Here is a 23,240-nt window from a genome sequence, read left to right as displayed (position 1 = left end):
CAGAGGCAGGACTCCTCCCTCCTAACCAGGGGTTAGAGTGACTCCTCCATATAAGGGCATTATGCACACCAATGGAGGTAACATGTAAAGCTCCTAACACCCCAGAGGCAGCTCTTCATCATCGTCATTGTCCTCATCACTTGTTCACCCAGCTCATGCTTTTCCTGTGCTGTTAGATAAGGGGGTATTCAGATGGCTTATGTAACTTCTGTGCAGGACAAAATTCTGACAGAGAAAATACAGGTAAGGCACAATGAAACAAACAAACAAGGTACAAAATATATGCAAAAAAAATGGATTAACTAGGTCTAGTTCAACCTGCCAAAGGAGACCTGGGAAATATGTGAAACAGCCAAAATATGCAACATTCAACTTGTCTCCTAGTGCTTGCAGTCACCATCTTAGACCTGGACGTGGGCAAAAGCTGCCAGGTGGTGGTCCTTCTAACAAAACAGTACACCTGTATATTGCTGTCAAGCTGATATTACTAAAAGCAAGCTTTTCTCAGTGGTATCCAATCAGCTAATCTGCCTACCTGACCTTCCAAGATAGATTCTACTGGCTGTAATAGACCTTTCCAAATTTAACACAATCTTATAACCAGCGTTTCTAACTCTATCTGGTAGATTGCTTGTCTCCAATTTGTTTAGTTCATTTTCTAGTTTTGTTCTGTTCTTTCATTTGAGAAATGTTTCCTTGTCTCTTTACTTTGGCTGATTCTCTGTGTGCATTTCTACGTGTTGGGTAAACTGCTGTGCCTCCCAGGCCCGCTAGAGTGGCCTTAGGCAGCAGGTGTCCTGTGAAGCCCAGTGACACAGCTTCTCTGTCACTTGTGCCAGGTGTTCCAGGAGTGCCCTCCTGCTGTTTGCTCGATTGCTTTTGGCATATCCGTGGGCAGAACCGACCCTCGGGCCCACTGAGTGTGAGCTTTGGTTGGTCTAGAGCAGAAACGCTGTTATGTGGGGGCTGACCCCACGGAGCTGGAGTTACTTTAGCAGGGCTCTGGTGACAGGCGAGTTCGCCCTTTGGGTGTATCTGTTTTGGAGCTGGTTGGGTGGTGCTGTGGTGTGGTCTGAAACTGGCCACTAGGTATGTTGGTTCTGGAAACTCTTGCGAGGGGCTCCAGTGCAGGCCAAGGTCAACTGCTACTCGTGCCCAGCTAGGGGCCACCTGGTGGGAACTACAAAGTGATGTGTGGTTGGCTGCCACATGTGCTGGGCTTGGAGGTGCTTGGGAGAGGCTGTGCCGTGAACCAAGGGCAGTTGCCACTAACGTCAGGCTTGGGACCATTTGGCAGGCACCACAATGTGAGCTGAGGCCAGTTGCTTCTTGTGCCAGGTTTGAAATCACTTATTTGAAGCTACATTTCAGGCTAACTCTGGCCACAGCTTATACCAAGCTTGGGGACACCTGATGGGAGTTACAGTGCAAATTGAGACTGGTTACTCCTTGTGCCAGGCTTGGGGCTTCTTAGCAAGATATACAGGGCCTGCTGGAGCCAACTGCTAATTGTTTGGGGTTTGTGGATCTTTAAGGCATTTTAGAAAAGTCCACATCATGAACCGAGGCAGGTGGCTCCTGTGGAAAAGCCACTGGAAGGAGCTGAAGCCAGGTGTGCTAGCTGGGTGGGGTGGTTCTGCAGGGAATCACCAGGGTTGGGTGACGTGTTAGCTGGTTAATGGACAGCTCAGATTTGGTGCCTACCTGCACCTGCCAGGTGGGTGGGTTAAGGCCTGCCCCTGGAGAGAGCCATCCCTGGAGAGAACCACCCTGATCCCTGCTCCTCCACCTTTTACCCCAAAGCCAGTAAATTCAGCTCCTCCCAGTATGTCCCTGGTGACCTTCAGGCTGCCGCTCTTGCACTGAAGCCAGAGTGAGTGAGTGAGTGAGTGAGCAAGTGAGTCCGGTTCGGCCCTTCAAGAAGAACCGCCTGGGAAACCAGCAGCCCTCATCTCACTTTGATGCAGTCCCCGCTGGTGTGCAAGTCAGAAGTTATGAGGACTCCTCTTCCCGGCACTGGTGCCCAGGATGGGGAGCTGGGTTTGGGTCCAGGATCCCTCACTTTTTAGGTGGGTCCTCCGCAGCCCAGACAGCTCTCCGGATTCTTAATCATCACAGGGGGAGAGGGACCAGCCTTTTTGGCATCCCTGCCCCTCCTACCCGTCTTGTGGCTTCTTTATATCCTTGGTTGTAAGACTTCTGCTCAGCTAGCCTTTAGGTGGTTCTCAATGATGGTCGCTACATAATTTAGTTGAAATTCTGATGTGGTCGTGGGAAGAGGTGAGCACAGAATTTACTTACTCTGCTCTCTTGACTGGCAGTCTGTGTGATTATTACTTGGTTTTTAAGGTATAAAATAATTATTGTTGCATTAGTATCTATCGGGTATTGCAGACCACACTGTAATATATGCAACATGATTGGCTATACTACAAAAACACTGATAATACTGCTATCTTTTCTCCACTCATGCAAACACAATTTTAGAATAAAAGCTTCTGCTACTGACATTTCAAACACCTTTTAAGCATTCACATTATGACCTTGACATTTGTTTGACTGATAGATGCAAAATCGTAAAGTCTGAATTGAAGGGTATGTTCTTAATTAGCTTACTTAAGAACCAGTATTTTAATACTTAATCGAATGCCTTCGTTAGATTACACATTATAAGAAATCTGTCCTATTTCCTGGGAAAGCACCTCAAATAGAATACTGTTCCTGAGAAATAACATTTTCTTCTTTTCCTTAGCTTCTTAAACTGATCTACAGATAAAAATAAATACAAAGAATAACACTACTAGGCTCTAAAACAAAAATAAGCAATGATATATAAATATGCATCAAAATACACCATTAAGTATGTACCTTATCTACTGCAAATTCAAAGGCGAATTATGCAGGACTATGCGCAATCAGGAGTACTGAGACAATAACAGGTACTGTACTGTCCATCTCTCCAGTTTACAACCTAGTTCAGTTAGATACAGAGCATAACTATTTCTGTTAGACTCACTATTGGAATTTGGGAGAGAGTCAGCCGTGTACAACATGAGCATCTTAAAAAACTGTATTTAGCTGGCATCTAAAAATCTGAATTTAAAACATGAAAGAAAGCAGGCAGTAGAAATGGATGCCTGGACTTTGACCTCTGTGGAGGGGGCTCAAGCTGGATGAGCAGGAAAGGGAATATGGAGTTTTACCTGCTTGCAAAGAAGACTCAGAGCACGAAGGAGTGGACGGCAGCAGAGCGCTGATGCTGCAGCACCTAGCAAACGTGACTCACGGAACTCGGCTCACTGCCGTCAGCAGGGGAGTGAGGCAGCACTGGAGTGGATGCACATGGGCCCTGTTTTTCAGAGCGGTGACAGGAGCCAGCTCCAGGGGGACGGAAGGCGGTCTCCTGGGGAAGTTTGATCTGAGCAGGCTATCAGTAGGTAAGCAAGAGTTGTCCTAAAGGTAGTTTGCTAGCTCTATCACATTACTGAAAAATTGGTTACATAAAGACTTGACTCAATGTTTATGTTGATTAATGTGTATGGCATTACTGTTAGGTAATCACATCTAATGTAATGAATATTATGTTCACCCGGATTTCTAAATGTGGGGAATGAGCAAGCAAGAGTCTCAGCAGTACTCCCCTGCCCCAGGGTCTAAGTTAAACAACAACAGGATGGCCTCTGCCGCCGCCTCCTCACAGCTGCTTGCAGCTTCCGAAAAGGAGGACATGTGGCGTGAAACGCGCTGTCCCTCTCCCTGCCTGCGAGGTAACTACCAAAGGACACAGGCTTAGTTCAGAAGATGAAACCCAAAAGCTCTCTATTCGCTTGAGCTTCCGCTGCCAATATTTTTCTAATCTCTGTTTGGAAACCACTGACTCTTTGAGGGGGGATTACTTCAGAAATACCTCCAGCTTTTCAGTTTTAACTTGAAGTGTGGTTTTACTTGCACAGTCTCATGACAAATACTTTCTTCCACCATTTGGTTTCAGACAGTACAGCTTTGAAGCAAAGCGTAGATGTCCATTCCTACATTAGTAAACAGGGACAAGGTACTTCCAAGAATCCTGCACATGGCTCTGGTAGTTTCAACCCCCCTCTCCGGAAATCAGTTACCTGCCATTTTCAAGTGTGCCTAGTAATGCTGCAACCACACGATCCACGACTTTACCAGGCTGATGCGGCTACTGGAAAAGCAAAATTAACTTTGTTTTACTTATTGTTTATTTACTGAAGCAACATCAATTATCTAGAGGTAAAGGTAATACTTCTCCTCCTCCCTGTTCAAAACACATCGGGAGGACAGCATTCAAACTTGAACACTGCAGTTGTGAGCAGTGGCTCTGACACTCGGGAGAGAGGACGGAGCTCAGTCTCCAGGAGGGAGAGCAGCCGCAGACCTGCCCTGTGACAGCAGCTGGAGGAACTGGAAGCAGGCTGCTGGGGGACAGTCCAGAACGACAGCCCAGCTCCGGCGTGCGCGCAGCGGACATGCGGGACTCGGAAGGTACTCCCTCTCTGAGATGTGGGGTGAGGAGGAGTTCTGGTACTATGCATTTCAAAGGAACAGTTTCCAACTCAATATAAGAAATATCTTCTGAACAAATAAAGCTAAAATTGCCTGTCTCACGAGACCAACATTTATCATCTACATTGCTTAAAAAAGAGGCTCAGCAACTGTTACTTAATATGGATGCTGTGAAAGGGTTTCTTACTTAAATGGGGAATTCTGACTTTGATAACTTCTAGAGTCCCTTCCATCTGTAAGAGCTATGAAAAGTCTTTAAGGAATGAATGCCCAAGTTCAAAAAGAAGCCCCATCAGGACCTGAAAACAGAGTCGCTTTATTTTCTCTCCGCAGAGGATATTACCTCCTTACATAACGGTTCTTTCCCTCTCATCACACTGCTATTGCCTTGGATGCAGCCTTAATAACGTGAAACTCATCAGCCACCTTTTAACTTATCTCTGGGAACTTGGACCATCTGTGTCAGCATGACTTAGTACTTTGTTTGAAGAAATCTCTGCTTGACAAAGATAAGATTATAAACCAAAAAAAAAAAAAACAAAACCCTCCCTGTTCACTTCCGGAAATTCTCACAGATCAATTTATCAGAGTCAATAGTCCACACACCTGGACAAACAGCTTACTTTAATATTCTCGCCTCACCGTGTCCAGCAAACCAGTGGAGTCCAGAGCCCAAGATCCTATAAATACCCTCCTCCTTCTGAGAAACTGCGAAGACTTTCTCTCTGCAGTAAATTCGAACACATTTAGTTTTGCTTTATCAGCAGGTTTCTGGTGACTCTGTGGGGAGTTCAGCATCTACACTGAACCACCATCGACCCTTTCACCCCCAAACACTGACTGTGCGTACTCCAAAATTAACTTCCTTCCTAAAACAGTACTTGCAGCATGCTGTTCTATGACTTAAAATTTTCAGCAGTTTTATATATATATACACATATATATATATATATGTACATATATACATATATATGTGTATATATATAAACATCTTACAAATCATCTTCAACTCAAAAACATTATGCTAAGTACACTCTCCAGACACATAGTACGTGATTTCTTTCTGAAGTACAGGGAAATTAACCTATGGTGATTAAAACCAGAACAGCGGCTTCCTCGAGGGAGAGAGATGTAAGTGGAAAAGGGCCTGAAGAAACCTATGGCGGGGTTACAAATATTACTGTTTGTACATTTTATATCCGTGCACGATTTTAAAAGTCAACATAAGACTTCTGATTCTGCACAAGATGTTAAGTCCTGCCCCGAACCCTGGATGTTACACATGAAACAAAACATGACAGACTCTGGGAGGCAGAGGAAAAGCACCCAGGCCTCAGGGGCCTTAGGAACCAGGGAACAGTAAGAACAACACGGGTTCCTCGGATCTGCTGTGCACTTCGTGTGTCCCGGACCAACCGATGCTGGAAAAACCGGCCAGCACAGAAATGTTGGTGGGCACAGGTTTTTAAAATGCTCCGGCCCAAGCCTGCTCTTTCTAGCTAGGGGACCAATACAAGAAAAAAAGAAGTAAAGTTAAGTTTTAGGCAAACGTTCTCTCAGCTCGCTATTTCTTCAAATCATCCCAAGACTTCCTACTGCTCATCACATGACTAAGAGCAAATTACCAAAAAGGCTTCAGAGGCCTTCATAATCCAGCACTAAGTCGTCTTCGCAGCCTGGCTTTCCGACATGCACAGGCGCGGGTCACGTCAAATGGCTTTGTTTTCTGAGCAAGGCATGTGGCCTTCCTTCAGTCCTTCCTCTATCTTGGATACACTTTCCACTCGTCCTTTTACTGATGTGCTGTCAGTTTTCTTACCAATCCGCCCTGAGAGGAAACGCCTTTCCTTCCTCCTTACTCTGTGCTCACACACTTGGCTTTTCTCAAGATTATAGCTCTTGTCACACTGATTAGAAATGAACTGTATACTCTCCTCTCAACTACATTGTGAAATTCATGAATGCAAGAATTAAGCCCAAAATATTGATATAATGCCAGAGCAACGAGTGAAAGGCACACGACGGTTATTCATTGAATTGAACTAAATATTTCTGCTGGTGTAGCATGAGAAACTTCATTTTTTTTCTGAGTCAGTGCCACTGGTTGCTCAGACTCAGATTATTTGGATTTCAGTGGGATTGGATGTGTGTAACACCATCACCTAAGCTGGCTGCTGGCGCTGCAATTTAGGACAAGGTTATATTCAATCTCTACCACTAATAATGGCTTCAATTCCAATGCATGCTCTAAGTGGGCTGCAATATTAGAATATTCTTAATGTTGACCCAAATCCTGCTTATGAAGAATGGGCCAGCAAGATGTTTTATATGGTTTTTGTTGTCTGTGTAACTCTTGCTTCTGTAGCACTTGTTGTAAGGACAATCACTTGGTCACAAAAATTTTTTTAAAGTTCTATTACAACTCCATGCTTTATAAACACTGAGTTAGAGTTTTCCAGTGTTCTAGTTATGGCCTAATAGAAAGTCTGTTTTCTTTGTGACCTGCACTAAGTCTAACAAGCCACAAGGTAGCTCAATGGCTTGTCATTCTCGTTCAAACGTTTATAAGAGAAAAAAATCATGCACTATCAAGATCTGAAATTCATTAGGAAATGCAATTTGTTAAAAAAGAAGTAAGTTTCATTCTGCACTGAAGTTTCTTTCTGCAGCAAGTAGTACTTTTAAGAAAAGTGTTTTCTCTGCAGTGTTTTTCCAGCTTTATTGAGATATAATTGACCTATAACATTGTGTAAGTTTGATACATACAGCCTGTTGATTTGATAAACATGTATTACAAAAGATTAACACTGTATATTAGCTAACACGTCTGTCTAGTCACATAATTATCAGTTGCTTATTTTTTGTGTCTGGTATGAACATTTACAACCTACTCCCTTACAAACTTTCAAGTATATAATACAGGTGTGTCAATAATATTCACCTTGCTATAAATCATATCCTCAGAACTTACCCATCTTATACCTGGAAGTTCGTACCCTTTGACCAGTATCTTCCCCTGATAACCACCACTCTCTGTTTCTCTAAGTTTTATTTCTTTTTTAATTTGACATATATGTCATCTCATACTGTCTTTATCTGTGTGGCTTATTTAACTAAACATAATGCCCTCAAGGTTCATTCAAGTTGTCTAAAATAATAGGATCTCCTTCTTTCTCCAGAATGAACGATGCTGTGACTCTGCCATAGGTTACTTTTTGATAAGCATGAGGCTTCCATAAAACATCACACATATATTTATCAGTTTATTTTACCCTGATAATAACTTTGGCCACATATAAAAACCTCAATCATTTACTCTCCCGTTTATGTCTCTTGATGTCGCCATTTACAGCTTTTTTATGTTGTTTATCCATTAACAAATTGAACCTATAGCTACTTTTAATACTTCCGTCCTTTAACCTTTACATTAAAGTAGTTAATGCATCACATCACCAGATCAGGGTATTAGGAACTGAACACTATGCTTACCTTTGCTGGTGTTTCATATATTTTCAGCGTTACTAATTAGCATCCTCTGGGGTCAGCTTGAAGAACTGTTTCATCATTCTGTAAAACAGTTCTGGTGACGAATTCCCTGAGCTGTTTATTAGGGAGAGTCTTTATCTCAGCCTCATTTCAAAGGACAACTCTGACGGGCAGAGAATCCTTGCCGGGCAGTCTCTCTTCTCTGCACTTGAATGTGTCATCCCTCTCTCTGGGCCTGCAAGGTCGTTGCTGACAAATTTGCTGTTAGCCTTCTGGGGATTACCCTGCATGAGATTTTTCTTTCTTCTTGTTGCTTTTAAAATCCTGTCTTTCATTTTAGACATTTTATTAGAATGTGTCTTAGAGAGTATCTTTTCTTACTGAAATTCTGGGGTTACTAATTAGCTTCAGAACTTGCACGTCCCAATCTCTCCCCACGCTTGGGAGGTTTTCAGCTATAATTTATTGAAATAAGCTTTCAGCTTCCCTCCGCTTTTTCCTCCTTTCTTCTGGGACTCCAGGGATCCTCCCGTTATTTCTTTCAGTGTTGTCCCATGGGTCTTGTAGGACTTCTTCATTCTTTTGTTTAGTCTACTTTTCTTTTATATCTCTGATTGGGTAATTCCAATTAATCTGTTTCTGGCTCACTGATTTATCTGTCTGGTCAAGTCTGCTGTGAAAGTTCTCTGTTCAGCTCTTTTAGTTCAGCACTTTATTCTTCAGCTCTGAATATTTTTCAGAACAACAAAAGAAATTCTGTGCTTAGGCACTCCCTGGATTTCCATTTCCTTGGGGCTGGTTACAGGAGGCTTTCTGTATTCCTCTGGTGGTATCATGTTCCCCTGACTCTTTGTGATCACTGAAGAGCTGCACAGGTATATAAGCAATTCAAGAAGCTGTCACTTCCCACCCAAGGTCTAACCAGGCCCAACCCTGCCTAGCTTCCGAGATCAGATGAGCTCTGAGAGTTCAGGGTGGTGTGGCTGGAGTATATGCTTGAAATGTGCACTTGCAACCACATAATATTACTAATTACTGTTAACCCAATACACTAAATAAAGTTAAAAAATACCTAAAAACAAAAGCAGTCACCTCTTCCAAATTGCACAGACTGACTTCGATAAGGGAAGTCACCTTTCACTTGTGGGTAGGTACCCAATGGAGTCTGCTGTCACCCCGAGCCTCATGGTCCAGGACTCCATGTGTGGACCATGTGGTGGCACTAGGTGGGGGTGAAGGGAATGATGTGTCTTTAGCTCAGGTCACTGGGCTTGGCAGGCTTAACAGGCTGTCTAAGCTTGCACTGCAGTCCCCCAAAGTGGCTGCCAGTACAGCTCCTGGCCTCCTGTGAGAGTAGGGGCAGATGCTGGTGTCCTTCCTACACTGCACAGCTGCAGAGGCCTGGGATGGCTGCTGGTGTAGTTTCTGGGCTTTCGCAGAGTGGGGAGGAACTCAGGTTGCTGGCATCAGCTGATGCAAATGCCAACGGAGTGACAGCTGGCAAAATTTGTAGGGCATCCATGGTTCCCTATGCTGGCTGTGAGCTTCAACGGTAGAGAAATCAGATGAGTCTCCCTCTGAGCTGGTCTCTGTGAAAAAACAATCACTCCCACTGAGTGTCTGCTAATAGCAGCCCCTGCTTTTCTGCCTTGATACTTGGCTCTATACATCAGAGCTTTGTTGGTCTGAGTGGGACGAAACGGAAGCAACTGTTACACGGTTCCTCCAAAGGCTGGAGGAGCTGTTTGTTCATCCCATTCATTCTTCTTTTTATTATTTTTTAAACATGTTATTGATTATGCTATTACTGTTGCCCCAATTTTACCCCCTATGCACCCCCCCCACCTGGTACCCACCATTCCCTGCAGTAATCCCCCCTCCCTTAGTTCATGTCCATGGGTCATGCATAGAAGTTCTTTGGCTTCTCCATTTCCTACACTGTTCTTAACATCCCACTGTCTATTCTTACTTACCACTTTGTACTTCATAATCCCTGCACCTTTTCCCTCTTCTCTCCCTTCCCCCTCCCAACTGAGAAGCCTCCAAATGATCTCCATATCTATGGTTCTGTTTCTGTTCTGCTTGTTTGCTTAATTTGGTTTTTTTTAGATTCAACTATTGATAGTTGTGAATTTATTGCCATTTTAATGTTCACAGTTGTTATCTTTTTCTTAAATACGTCCCTTTAACCTTTCATATAATAATGGTTTGGGGATTATGAACTCCTTTAGCTTTACCTTGTCTGGGAAGCACTTTACCCTTCAATTCTAAATGATAGCTTTGCTGAACAGAGTAATCTAGGTTGTAGATTCTAACTGACAGCTTTGCTGGATAGCATAATCTTGGATATAGGTCCTTGCTTTCCATCATTTCAAATACTTCTTGCCAGTGACTTCTTGCCTGCCAAGTTTCTTTTGAGAAATCAGCTGACAGTCTTATGGGAACTCCCTTGTAAGTAACTCTCTCCTTTTCTCTTGCTGCTTTTAACATTCTCTCTTTACCATTAACCTTTGGCATTTTAATTATGATGTGTCTTGGAGTGGGCATCCTTGCATCCATCTTGTTTGGGACTCTCTGTGCTTCCTGGACTTGCATGTCTATTTCCTTCACCAAATTATAAAAGTTTTCTTTCATTATTTTCTCGAGTAAGTTTTCAATTTCTTGCTCTTCCTCTTCTCCTTCCAACACCCCTATGATTCTATGTTGGTGCATTTGAAGTTGTCCCAGAGGCTCCCGAACCCTAACCTCATTTTTTTTTATTCTTTTTTCTTCTTGCTGTTCTGATCGAATGCTATTATCTTCTTTCTTTCCAAATCATTGATTTGATTCTCAGCTTCATCCACTGCACTGTTGATTCCCCATAAATTTTTATTTCACTTAGTGTAACGTTTGTTTCTGCTTGGGTCTTTTTTTTTATGTTGTTGAAGTACCTAATGAATTCCTTGAGCATCCTAATAACCTGTGCTTTGAACTCTGCATCCGATAGATTGCTTATCTCCATTTTGTTCTTTTTCTTGGGTACTATTTCACATTTTCAGGTACTATTAATTTTTTTTAAAAGCCTGTACCATCTTTGGTCCCATTTAATTGCGTATATAAGAATAAATTGTAGTTATTAGTTTGCATATTCAATTAAATTGAACCAGACTGATATGTACCTTAAAGAGTGTAATAGTGTGATGCAATCTCACATAATGTGAAAATCATTCCTGAAGATTTGTAGTTTACATTTTGAACCGAAACTGTAACACAAAGATTTAATAAGTCAGTTTATTGCAAAGCAAATTTCAGGCACAATATATAGTTAGTGACTACTTATTTCATTATGTTCCCTTTATTATTAAAATATTGTTTTCATTCTTTCAGTGAAAGAAAATTGTAATGTTACCTAACTTTTTGAGCTTTTGAAAGATTCTTGCAAGAACTGATGTAAGAAACAATTTTATTTCTTGGCAGAAATAAAAGGTTGCTCTCCACAGTAATTGCTTATTGGGGAGAGAATTAAAGGACTTTTGCTTTATTAACGCAGCAGCTCTGCTAGTACCTCTATTATAAAATTCATTTTAAGAATAAGGCTTACTTTAGAATATTATAAACTTCAGGTTTTTAAAAACTATTTTTATACTCAGGGATAAAAAGATATGTTATAGTAGAGGCATGTGATATTTAAAAATAGTTTTATAACATTTTATGACATAAATTCTGTATTTCAACACACAGCTTGGGGTAAATATACATTAACTATCCCCTGGGTAAGTCTAAATCCTTTCAAAGAGATTAAGCTAGAGTACATGTACTTGTAAACCTATATAGTCTTATAAAGAAGGCTATAAAGATGAGGAATATTCTTACTCTGTGGTCAAGATCATTTCATTTTGTTAGTAGACATGATTATGCAAACATATGACATGAAACTGAAAGGAATAAATAAGACAAATAACTACCATGGCCATTCACGGCAGGAGACTATCATATTCATCCAAGGTCATAAGAAACTACATCAAAAAGTGACCCCTGAGCTGGGAGAGAGGAAGACAGCGTTTGAAGTGTAAAGAAAGGAGTAATGTCACTTCAAGAGCACTTATAATAAAAGAAAATGTATTATGTGTTCACTTGAAACCAAAATCAACAGAAAATAAAATATATCTGACTCATTATGCTACCTGCATACCATTCTCACATATGTTTTAGGCTATTCGCTAAAATGACACCAAAGTTTAGTAATATTTGGGGAGAGGGAGAAAATGGATGAGAGAAAAAATAAAGGAGAAGGCAGAAAGAGAGACAGACACACACGTACTGTTATTTTAAAATGTTCATCATAACAGATACAAAATAATAATAAATTTCTCTAAGGCATATCTATTGCTTCTTCCCTGTAGGGTTATTAATTATTCTGAAATTTTAGAATTTATAACTAAAGTATAATTTATTCTACAACATGAGAAAATCATACTGTGGCTTTTTAATAGAAGAAGGACACAGGACATTTTGTTTTGATAAATATACATGACATTTAGGACATGTAGTGTTTAAGACTTTATGGGGAAAAATTCCTTAAATATACAGAAACACTAAAACTTATTTTTTAAATGGCATTTATTTCTTTCCTGTTTAATTGAATTTAATGAGGTGAGCTGGTTAATAAAATTACAAAGGTTCCAGAAGAAGAGAAGACCGACAGACACAGACAGCAGCAGTGCGGCGACTGCCGGAGGGACGGAGCGGGAGCGGGATACGTGGAGAGGTCTGCCTCAGAACTGCGTAATTTTATGAACCAGTGTCACCCCAGTTAATTCAATAAAAAAGAAAAAGGAATGCTTAATAATGCAGAGAACAAAACCAAAAAATCACACAGGTTTAACACGTGCAGTTCTCTGATATATCACCTGTATAGTGCACTGCGTGCCCACCACCCGAAGTCACACTTTCCGTCACCGTGTGTCTGACCCCTTTACTTCACTAAGACACACTGTAACGTCACCTACTCTTCCAAGTTTAGACAAATTTTCCTGTAGTTCCTAGTCTTTTAATCTAAAGATAATGCAGATAATATGAATGTTGAAGTGATCATTTTAACGTTAATTCCATCCAAGTTTATGAAAATTGTAATTAAATCAATGACTGCCATAGCATTATAGAGACTCAAAATATAATAATGCTTGAGAAACATGCACTGAATGAGAAATACCGAGTTATTAAAATTTACATGTTCTTTTTGAGGGTATAGAAACTTTAAAATCCTTTTCTGAAACTAGTATGTATATGCTCGTTATGAATTATGTTAATATAATTAAATTAATTTTGATAGCACAAGAATAATTTCCTTGGTGTTTAACTGCACCAGGGGTCTACTTAGTATGTTACTCTTTCCAGCACACTAAACAATTTTCCAAAATTGGAAAACGTTTGAACAACACGAACCAGTTAACAATTTATCCCTTTCTCTGTGGGAGGGTCAATTCTTCTTGTCTTCCCTTTGTTTTCCATTTTTTTTCTCTCTGAAATCACACAGATTCTGGATTCTCAGAGAGCATATTTAACTGTGTCAGATTAAGTCTGACAAATGAAAATACATTCTCATTTCTGGTTTTATACTCCTTCTGTGCATATGCTTTCAGGGTTTTAATTACAAACTACCAACCCACCACAGGAGGGAAAACCATTTTTTTCCCAGATATACTTAACATTTTGAAATGCTAAAACTGTAACTTGAGTTCTTATTTGCAAAGAAAGATTTATTCATCTCTTTAGCCACTACTAATTTAACATTTATGATGTGTGAAATGCTTTGCTAGGACATAAGGATACAAATCCCACGGTCCTTCTCAATTAACTGCCAGGGTCACAGAAGACGACAGTGGAAAGGCAGCAGAGCGGCAGTGTGGGTTGGCTACCAAAGCCGGCACTCGAGAAGATCAGAGGTCAGGACCAAGAGTGCGTACAATTAACTGTGAAGACGGGAGTCAAAACCAGACAGAGTGAAGGCACTGAATGGTGGCAACACGTGGGCAACAAAGGCAAGGAGTTTCACCAAAGGCCAACTAGACAGATGAAAAACATGTAAAAATCAAAAGGAATAAAAAAGTTAGGCAAAACTTGCGAGAGGTAAGACGTAGAGTCATAGCAACAAAGGGACCGTGGTACCGAAAACACAAATCTTAAAACGATTCCGCCTCCTAATGCCATGCAAGGCAGCAGTGAGGCGTGAGTGACTGGGAGTGGGCCAGTCCGTCTTCTCTCCGCCACCTATGAGCTCCGTGATGTAGCTGGACTTCCATGGCAAACACACTACCTGGAATCGAACGGGCTCTCAACAAACATTGATTGGATGGGAAGATAATGAGTAAGTTAAAGGGCAGAATCTCAGTTGTGAACTCTACCATAAGCTTTCTGCATATCTTTAGTGTATTCTTGCTGATTGTTTAAAATTTTTGTTTATATGTTGACTGGTGGTATGAAGATTACAATGAAAGCAGTGAACATTCCTGCAAATATTTTTATATAAAAATGATTACACTTAGCTTAAATAAGCCTATATATTTTTCAACTTGTGACTAAAATATGTCCCTCAAAGAACTAGCACATGCAAAATCCTGAGGCATGAAAGTGTAAGGCTGCTTGTTACACCTGCCCCAAACAGAAAAATCACTCCATTAAGGATAAATTCTAGATTAAGCCGCAAGCCATTTTACAATAAAATGGTTTTGTACTGCATGTAGAACACAGCTCTCGGCTTTATTAACAACTGAGCTATAACACAGCGAAAACTTTTGGATTATATTTGGTAAACCCACAGCAATCCTCAGGCAGCAGATAAAAACCCAAATGTCTAAAAAAATTTGTTGAGAGTTGTAGCCTAAGTATAAGCTTTAGCTCATTAAATTCATTTCATTTAAAATGGCTCTTTTTTTTAAACAACAGAAGATGTCTTTACGGCCCACATCACTCTACAGTTAGTTGTACAGTTTCCCTTTAGCTACACGTCAATGACGGCTTTCGTGATGACTCTCCCACTGCTCAGTGGACCGTCAAGACCTGTGCCCTCCCACAGCATCTTCACGGGGACAGAGAGACAGACCTGCAGGTCGGCACAGCACCGCACCGCCTGCACCACTACTTGCTCTCACCTCCTCTGGATTAACTTACCATTTTAGGTTTGACGCAGTGAAACTTAAACTCTGGTACCGTTGTTAGATTCATCTAGACATGTTCTACCCCACAATTCCTACATGAAAGTGTGAAGTCACCAACATTACAAATATGTTTAATGTTTTAAAGACAAATAGCTAAATGAAGACCCAGCAACATCCCCCACAGTCTTGGTAACCCCCGGCCTGAGCCAGTTAGTTCAGTCCAGTGAGAAAACAGAACTATTCCAGCTAGAGTCAGGGGTGCAGAGGCGACACGGGCTGCCATATACTGACTGATTCTGTTGATGGCCGAAAACGATGGGCCGCTCTGACCGGTGTTTCCCTAAGTGCATGTTGTTGATTCTTAGGTGATTGGGCAGTAAGGATGAATCTCAGAACTCCAATACATACCACTTCTGGAAAATACAACTCAAAACACAGGCCCTCTTGACAGAGCATCAGTAACAAACCTACTATAAGGAAACACATGATCTGTTTACCTGTGTAAGAACTGTTAAAATGTGTATAAGGATAAAGTCATTTCTGATGGGTATAGATATTCTTAAATATGTATACATTTTTACACTTTTCCTTAAGGACTGTTTACAAGACATATATGATACTGGCTTAAAAACCACCCACAGTTAATGAGGCATTTTGAGTACTGTTTGTTGCTATTTCTTTCAGAGCATGGCATCTGAAAAACACCAATTCAAAAGTCAGTTTCTTCATGCTTTCTTTTCTCTGCTGTGGATCCTACTACAAAGGAATGAACCTGGTGTGTTAGTGGACGGTGCAGCAGACACTGCCTGTGAGCGCCTGCCCATGAGCCCGGGCCCCACGCCCTCCGTGCACACCGCACAGCTGAAGCCCGCCGGTCGGGGGAAGCCATGCCTCTCCCAGGGAAAAGCACTCGGCCAGCGACTGATGGGGGGAACCTCAGCTCCCCGCACCACCTGTGTTCACAGGGGCTCCTGAGACCCCACGGCGGGGCTGACACCTTTGCCTCCCCTTTCTGGACTAGGTCTCCCACCTCTACCCCACATTTCCTTCCCTCCGATAGAAACTACTTTCCCTCGAATCGCTGTCTTTGGTTTGGAGAAGAACCTAAACTAAGACTTTCAAAAGTGCTTGCACGTGTATTATCATATTTTACCTCAAACAACTACAAGGTAAGAAAGGTAGTATTAAGACTCATTTCATAGAGGACCAGAGGAACTTGCCCCAAATCCCATAGCTAGTAAGAGGCAGCACTTAGGAAGAACTCAACCCTGTTTTCTTTTTGTTTCTCTGCCTGAACACTTCAGGTTTGTGGGCCAAAGACTTCACTTACTCTTATGTAAACTTCTTTTAAAGCATATAAAATGTCACAGAGTACACCATGTTTTCTAAGATATATTTAAAAAAATGATTATACCCAAACTATTTCCATATCAATCGTTATTTGCTGATGGCATTCAATATATACAACCATTCTAAACATTACACTGTAGGTCACTGTGATCCTTTGAGTATACATGCTCGATGGGATGGTTTCCTTGGCTGTGAAATATCTACCACAAAATTGTATCTCAGCCTCTCTACAGCTCTACAGCAAGCCTTCTCAGTTTTAACACCCTGACATTTTGTGTCTGATGATTCTTTGCTGGGTGGCTGTTCTGTGCATTGCAGGCTGTTGAGCAGCATCCCTGGCCTCTACCACTAGCTGTAAGTAGTGGGTGCATGCCCCACAGTTGTGCCACCCAAAAATGAATCCAGAGACTTCTGGGAATAAGTAAAATAGATGTAAGCATACTGGTGAAAGCGTAAAATGAACTCTGATGTTCACAAGTGCAAAAAACTGCGCACCAGTGTCCACTTCAATTGATCTGATGTCAGTGGAAGTTCTGCACTTTGGCTTAATAGCTCTACTTTGTAGTTTTGTTGACTGTTTTGCATTTTGATGAATATCAGTGTTTTAACAAAAATGCAGCTAGAGGTGCATCAGGAACCTGTGGTCTGCCACCACCTCAACCCTGAAAAATCTCTCTTCACTTCTGTTTGGCTGTTGTTTTACACAGCCTCTTCTTGGGGACATATACACTAGAAGCATTCCCTTGGTTAAACTGTGTGTATGTAGAGTGGTTCATATATAATATTTGCTTAACGTAAGACAAGACCATTCCATTTTCAGTGGCCATTTAGGCTTTCTGCTTATATTCTGGATGTCGAGCTTGGCTTTTAATATTCTACATTTCATATTTGTCATTATATATATATATGCGCCATCATCATATATATGTCATCATCTATATCTATATATATTTTATATATATATAGCTAAATGCAACAGAATTCTCTAATTAGCTCTAGATAGGCAGTTTGCTTTACTGTATAATATGCTCACTCTTGCTGATAAGATGGTGGCTTTCACCGGTACCTAATATTTTATAATTTTCTAAATTTCCATAATGAGTACTTATTAATTTTATAATCAGAAAGTAAATTGTAAATGAAGAAGTTGAAATAAAGAAGTCAAAGCATCATATTTCAAAGAATATTTTGAACAATTGAGTACTAGAGAAAAGTAGATATTAGAGAAATACATTCCAGGACGACATCTGGCCATACGTATCTTTAGGGCCTTATTAATTCTTACCCATATTAATTTAAAGAATTGTTTGTCAAGATTATGGAGATTTCGTGACCTTTCACCCCAATTTAATTAGTCAATCTCTATACAGAAAATACTAGGTTCTACCCATGATTTATATATTTCAGACCCTTAGATTTTTATCAAAAATTTAAAATAGCTTTTAACATCAAGATTTAAACATTAAGCACTGTTACTAATAATATCATGTCTAAACTTTGTATTTCAAAATAATGTAGTCTAATTACTATCAGCTTATTCCTCAAACGACTCTTAGTCATGTCACACTATACACCCTTCTGATCTCACCTTTACTACTTCCTCTTGGAACATTACTCTTCCTCATTTGTAAAATTTTATTCTATATCACTGGAAAGGCTATATAAATGGCCTCATTATAATTATTTTCAAAAACATAAATCCTACATGAAAATTTCTCAAGAAATACATACAGTTTAAAATATGAAAGTTACCAAAGAAGGATAGTGCTACTTGTCAAGTTATGGTTTGAAGTTTAAACACATGTATTATAAAGGAAAACGTTTACTATTAGCATTCTACTGGACAAGCATTGTTTAAGTAAAAATCCTGAACCAGTAACCGTTTCATTTTATGAAGCAAAGTTAATCTTCTATTTTGTTCCAGTAGTGTAACAAAATTATGCAAATCAATTTGTTAAAACAAAATTTAACCCATAATTTTCTATTTCAATGTATGTTGACATGATGCATATTAAAAAGGAGGAAGTTTTGCTACAGTTTGTTAAAAGGCAGAACAAGTGAAGAGTTAGTTACACACTAACGGGCAAAGCTCTTCCCCGCTGTCCAAGGTGCTATGTAGGTGGCTTTCGGGCCCTGCCGTACTGCTTACAATTGACCGCTCACATAAACCTTGAACTCTTCATCCACGTCTCTTTGGCTGAGAGTATGCTCATGCGATCGTCTTTGTGGCAAGAAGTACCTGTATTTCTAAGACCTGTGTGATTTTTTTCCCTCCAGTTCCTAACACTCTATTTAAATATAAGGGGATGAAGAGCTTAGGACAAAATTTATCTTTAAAATATTTTGGTTATAGACATAAAGTTCATCACCTCTATTATTTTTGATTAAGACACAGAAAAGCTAAAAGTGTTTCCCTTTTAAAAGCACAGAAAAATGTATTTACTAACGTGCTGTGTGGGCCTCACAGTGCCTTTTCCTAAAGGCCATGCCAATCTCTGCAAGCAAAATGATAATAATGCATTTGTGGGACACCTTGAAGGGAAGGCAGTAATTCATTACTCAACAATGGCTTCCAATATTTTATTATTTAATTTTGAATATTAAAGTCATTCAAACTCCTCTCTCTAATGACAGACTTCAAAAACGTATATAAATAGCAAAATCCATGCTGGAACTGCTATGGCAGCTGATTACCCGGGAGCCCCATGTTGTCCCCTACCCTTGCCACCTGCAGAAAAAATCTGAAAATGTTCACAACTACGTGAGACTACATCATTATGTAGTATCAATAACCATAACTCTGATCATTTGCAACTAGTCCCTAACACCTCATTGAGTATTTGGGGGAACATACAAAGGACAAATTGAATGATATCCCTATATTATAGTTCTAAAAGAAGTTCAGAGAAAGTCACTAACAATGTAGAAAGATGAAATACATGTAACTTGTTAGCTTTCTTTAATATTAGAAATATATAAAGTATTATAAGCAATGAGATAAAAGCCTCAAGCAATGAAGGAAAAAAACCTCATAAGCTTCCATTATATACATTTATATCTAGAGAGAATTTATAACATTATTTTACTCTGCTCAGAACTACAGTTTTAGAAATAGCAATTATTATTTTAGGTGTGATAGTGTTATTGTGGTTATGACTTTTAAAGAAGACCTTATCTTTTTAGAAACATCCACTGAAATATTTATGTGTGAAATGAAATGGCATTTCCAAAGAATCCAACAGCAGGGAAAAGGAACTGGGTGAGAGAACAGACGAAACTCTATGGGTCGTGAGTCGGTAATTGATTAAGTTTGGCAATGGGGATATGATGGACATTATTACTTTATTCTCTCAAAACCTAATTTCCAAAATTAAAAAGGCACATTTTGAAATGATTATTAACCTTCACCAATCTAAGTCTCAAGCCTCAAAGACAGTATTTTGTAGAATTGATCTATTACAAAATTTCCCACCAAACTAAGTTATGTGAATTCAGTAGCAGTTACTAATGTGAACTCTGCTAGTGATTTAACTACACATCAATTTCACTTTTAATTTCATGGCAAACAGTTCCTAGAATTCTAAAACAGTGACTGCCAGAGTTCTTAATACTGTTTTAATCCATCTCTTCTGAAATTAAATTTACCACTGATGAGACACTGGATGCAAACTATTTCTATTTTTTCTTGTGACATTATATATTATTGCCATAGCAGTATACACAAAATTGAAAAACCAGTGTTTGCATATAAATTTGATGTTGTAGGTACACTGATTTTTTTCATCAAAACTGAAACAGTCGTTACACTAATATGTACGTGGCAGAGGTAGTAAATGAGAAGAGAAAGAGCACGACTTACCCACACAATCCTTTCTTACTAAATAAGCATACTTTGATTCCTGCATAAAGCAGAACTGAAGGTCAGAATGGTGATGCTTAGGACATGCACCTACCACTTGTCCATTGTGCGGGTTCTTATGAGCGTACGGAGGTCCGCGGATATGATTCCACATCTGACCAGAAGTCATAGCAAAGACTATACACTGAAAGACAGGGTGCAATGTGTTTCCATTGTAGTAATAATCCATCTCATTTTGTTAATTTATACAACTCATGCTATTTTGCAAAAAATAGGAAACAAAAGCAACAATGTGATCACATACCAGTGACACCATGGCCCAACCAGTCTTGTTGTAGATGAACTCCAAGTTGTTCCTTCTTAAATAGAGCAAACCACCAACGAGGGACACTAACAGGGCCAAGGCAATGGTGCCGGAGTAGTTGGGTGGTCTGAACACGCGAATCTGCGAAAATGCAGGGAGAATTTCCAGTGAAAGAAAAATACTAATTTCTTCTCTTGCCCATATTCTAAGCTCTTCCAATCTTCAATGCAAATATTTAGACAGGGGCTACCTTAATTTTCACACCTGGCATTAACATACCTTTCCCCCTTTGAAGTCAAAAAGATATACCTTAAAACCTCATGGCTATGTAAAAAGTCCACTCTTCATTTTAGGTGAATGTGGATAAACATATGCAACACCTACTTGTATTCAACCCAGAGCTGTTCCGGTTAATCCATGGAACATAGGATCATCTAGTAAAGAGTCAAGGCGAGGTGGGGGTATAATATTTGTATTATTTCAAGTTAGGACTTTTAAAAAAAAGGCTTCTGACAAAGGGCTTTATTGAGATATAACCCACATACCACACAGTGCACTGTTCAAACTGTACAAGTCAATGGTTCTCAGCACATACAATGCCATGTGTGACCGTCTCCACAGTCAGTGTCAAGAGATCAGAACCACTTTGAAGGGAGGCCCGTACAGGCCCTTTAGCATTCACTCCCTTATTCCTTTGCCCTCCAGCACCAAGCAACCACTAATGTGCTTTCCGTCTCGACAGATTTACCTATTCTGGACTTCCATACAAAGTGTGGTCTTTTGTAACAGGACTGTTTATTTTCCTTAGCACAATGTTTTCAAGGTGCATCCTTGGTGTAGCATGAGTCAATACTTCATTTCTTCTCATGGGTGAATACTCCATGGTATGCAAATACCTCGTTTTATTTACCTCGTTTTATTTACCCATTAATCAGCTGAAGGTCACTGGGTCTTTTCTACCTTATGGCTATTACGAATGATGCTACTATACACATTCTCACACAGTGTTTTGTGTGGGCATATGTTTACATTTCCCTCAGGTATAAGTGTAGGAATGGAACTGTCGGGACTTATGGTAACTCTGTGTTTAAGAGATTGAGGAACTGCCGATCTGTTCTCTAAAGTGGCGGCACTCTTTTGCATTCCCACCAGTAGTATATGAGGGTTCCAATTTCTCCACTTACTTGCCAACACATATCATCTCACTGATTTCAGCCATCCTTGTGTGTGAAGTGGTATCACATTCTGGTTTGAACTGCAGTGCCCTGATGACTGATGATACTGAGCATCTTTTCAGGCACTTATTAGACATTTATTTGTATACTTTCCCTGCAGAAATGTTAATTCGGATCTTTTACCCATTTTAATTACACAATTTTTATATATTGAGTTGTAAGAGCCATGTAAATATACCAGATGTCAGTTCCTTCTAAGAAAAATGATTTGTATATATTTTCTTCCCTTCTGTGGGTTGTCCTTTCACTTTCGTGATGATGTGCACAAAGGCTACTTTTCAAACAGAGATATAATTCATAAGAACTCATGATTTCACAGTATGTACAGACCTTGGTTCTGATAACATTAACCACTAAAAGAAACCAAGGCTCCAAGGAGACAAGGCTACTTAAGTGCTGGGTAGGGCAGATAAGTAGATGCAAGAAAGGCCTGGAATAGAGCGACTGGAGTTTGTCATACCCCCTGACCTCAAATGTTACTACAAACCTATAGTAAACAAAACAGTATGGTATTGGCAGACCAATGGAACAAAATTAAGGGCCTGGAAATAAACCCACAAGTATATGAGCAAAAAATGTGTTTGTCTTTTTTTTCTAAATTTTATTTATTTTTAGAGAGGGAAGGGAGAGAGAGAGGAGAGAGAGAGAGAGAGAGAGAGAAACATCAATGTGAGGTTGCTGGGGGTTCTGGCCTGCAACCTAAGAATGTACACTGGCTGGGAATCAAACTTGGGACACTTTGGTTCCCAGCCCACGCTCAATCCACTGAGCTACACCAGCCAGGGCAAAAAAATGTGTTTTTTAAACATATTTTATTTATTTATTTTAGAAGGGAAGGGAGGGAAAAAAAGAGGGAGAGAAAAATCAATGTGTGGTTGCCTCTCACTCACCCTCTACTGGAGACCTGACCTTGCCCACAACCCAGGCCTGTGCCCTGACTGGGAATCCAACCAGCAACGCTTTGGTCCAAAGGTCAGCACTCAATACACTGAGCCACACCAGCCAGGGCACAAAAAATGTTTTGAGAAAGGTGGCACAAATAATGGAGTAAGGAAAGCCTCATGCAAAAGAATGAAACTAGACTGCTGACACCATACACAAAAATTAACTCAAATATAAGGCCTGACACAAAAAAACACATAAGAGAAAACATAGGCACTAAACTTATAGGTACTAAACTTATAGACCTTGGTCTCAGAGGAGCTTTTGTGAACTCAACTCCAAAGAAGTAAAGACAAAAATTAATGGATGGGACTAGAACAAACCAAAAGTTTTTGTACAGCAAACAGAAACCATCAGCACAACAAAAAGGCAACCAACCAAATGGGCGAAGATACTTGCAA

The 23,240-nt window shown here is 40.1% G+C and overlaps 1 protein-coding gene across 3 annotated transcripts in view; it reads right to left on the bottom strand.

Moving 5' to 3' along the window:
- TUSC3 (tumor suppressor candidate 3) overlaps window positions 1-23,240 on the bottom strand; it is a 116,469-nt gene that overhangs the window by 36,634 nt on the left and 56,595 nt on the right. For all 3 annotated transcript variants that reach the window (XR_004899973.1, XM_028527041.2, XM_036011674.1), the window contains exons 5-6: window positions 20,663-20,803; window positions 20,453-20,542 (exon numbers count right to left, since the gene is read on the bottom strand). Coding sequence is in view for 2 of the 3 variants with exons in the window: in XM_028527041.2 (XP_028382842.1) it covers window positions 20,453-20,542; window positions 20,663-20,803 (231 nt within the window). In the remaining variant the exon portion in view is untranslated. The remainder of the gene's footprint in view (window positions 1-20,452; window positions 20,543-20,662; window positions 20,804-23,240) is intronic.

This window comes from Phyllostomus discolor, chromosome 11 (genome assembly GCF_004126475.2).
Source record: "Phyllostomus discolor isolate MPI-MPIP mPhyDis1 chromosome 11, mPhyDis1.pri.v3, whole genome shotgun sequence".
Taxonomy (NCBI): Eukaryota; Metazoa; Chordata; class Mammalia; order Chiroptera; family Phyllostomidae; genus Phyllostomus; species Phyllostomus discolor.
The sequence above is the reverse complement of the archived record's forward strand: the minus strand, read 5'-3'. Positions and strand labels throughout refer to the sequence as shown.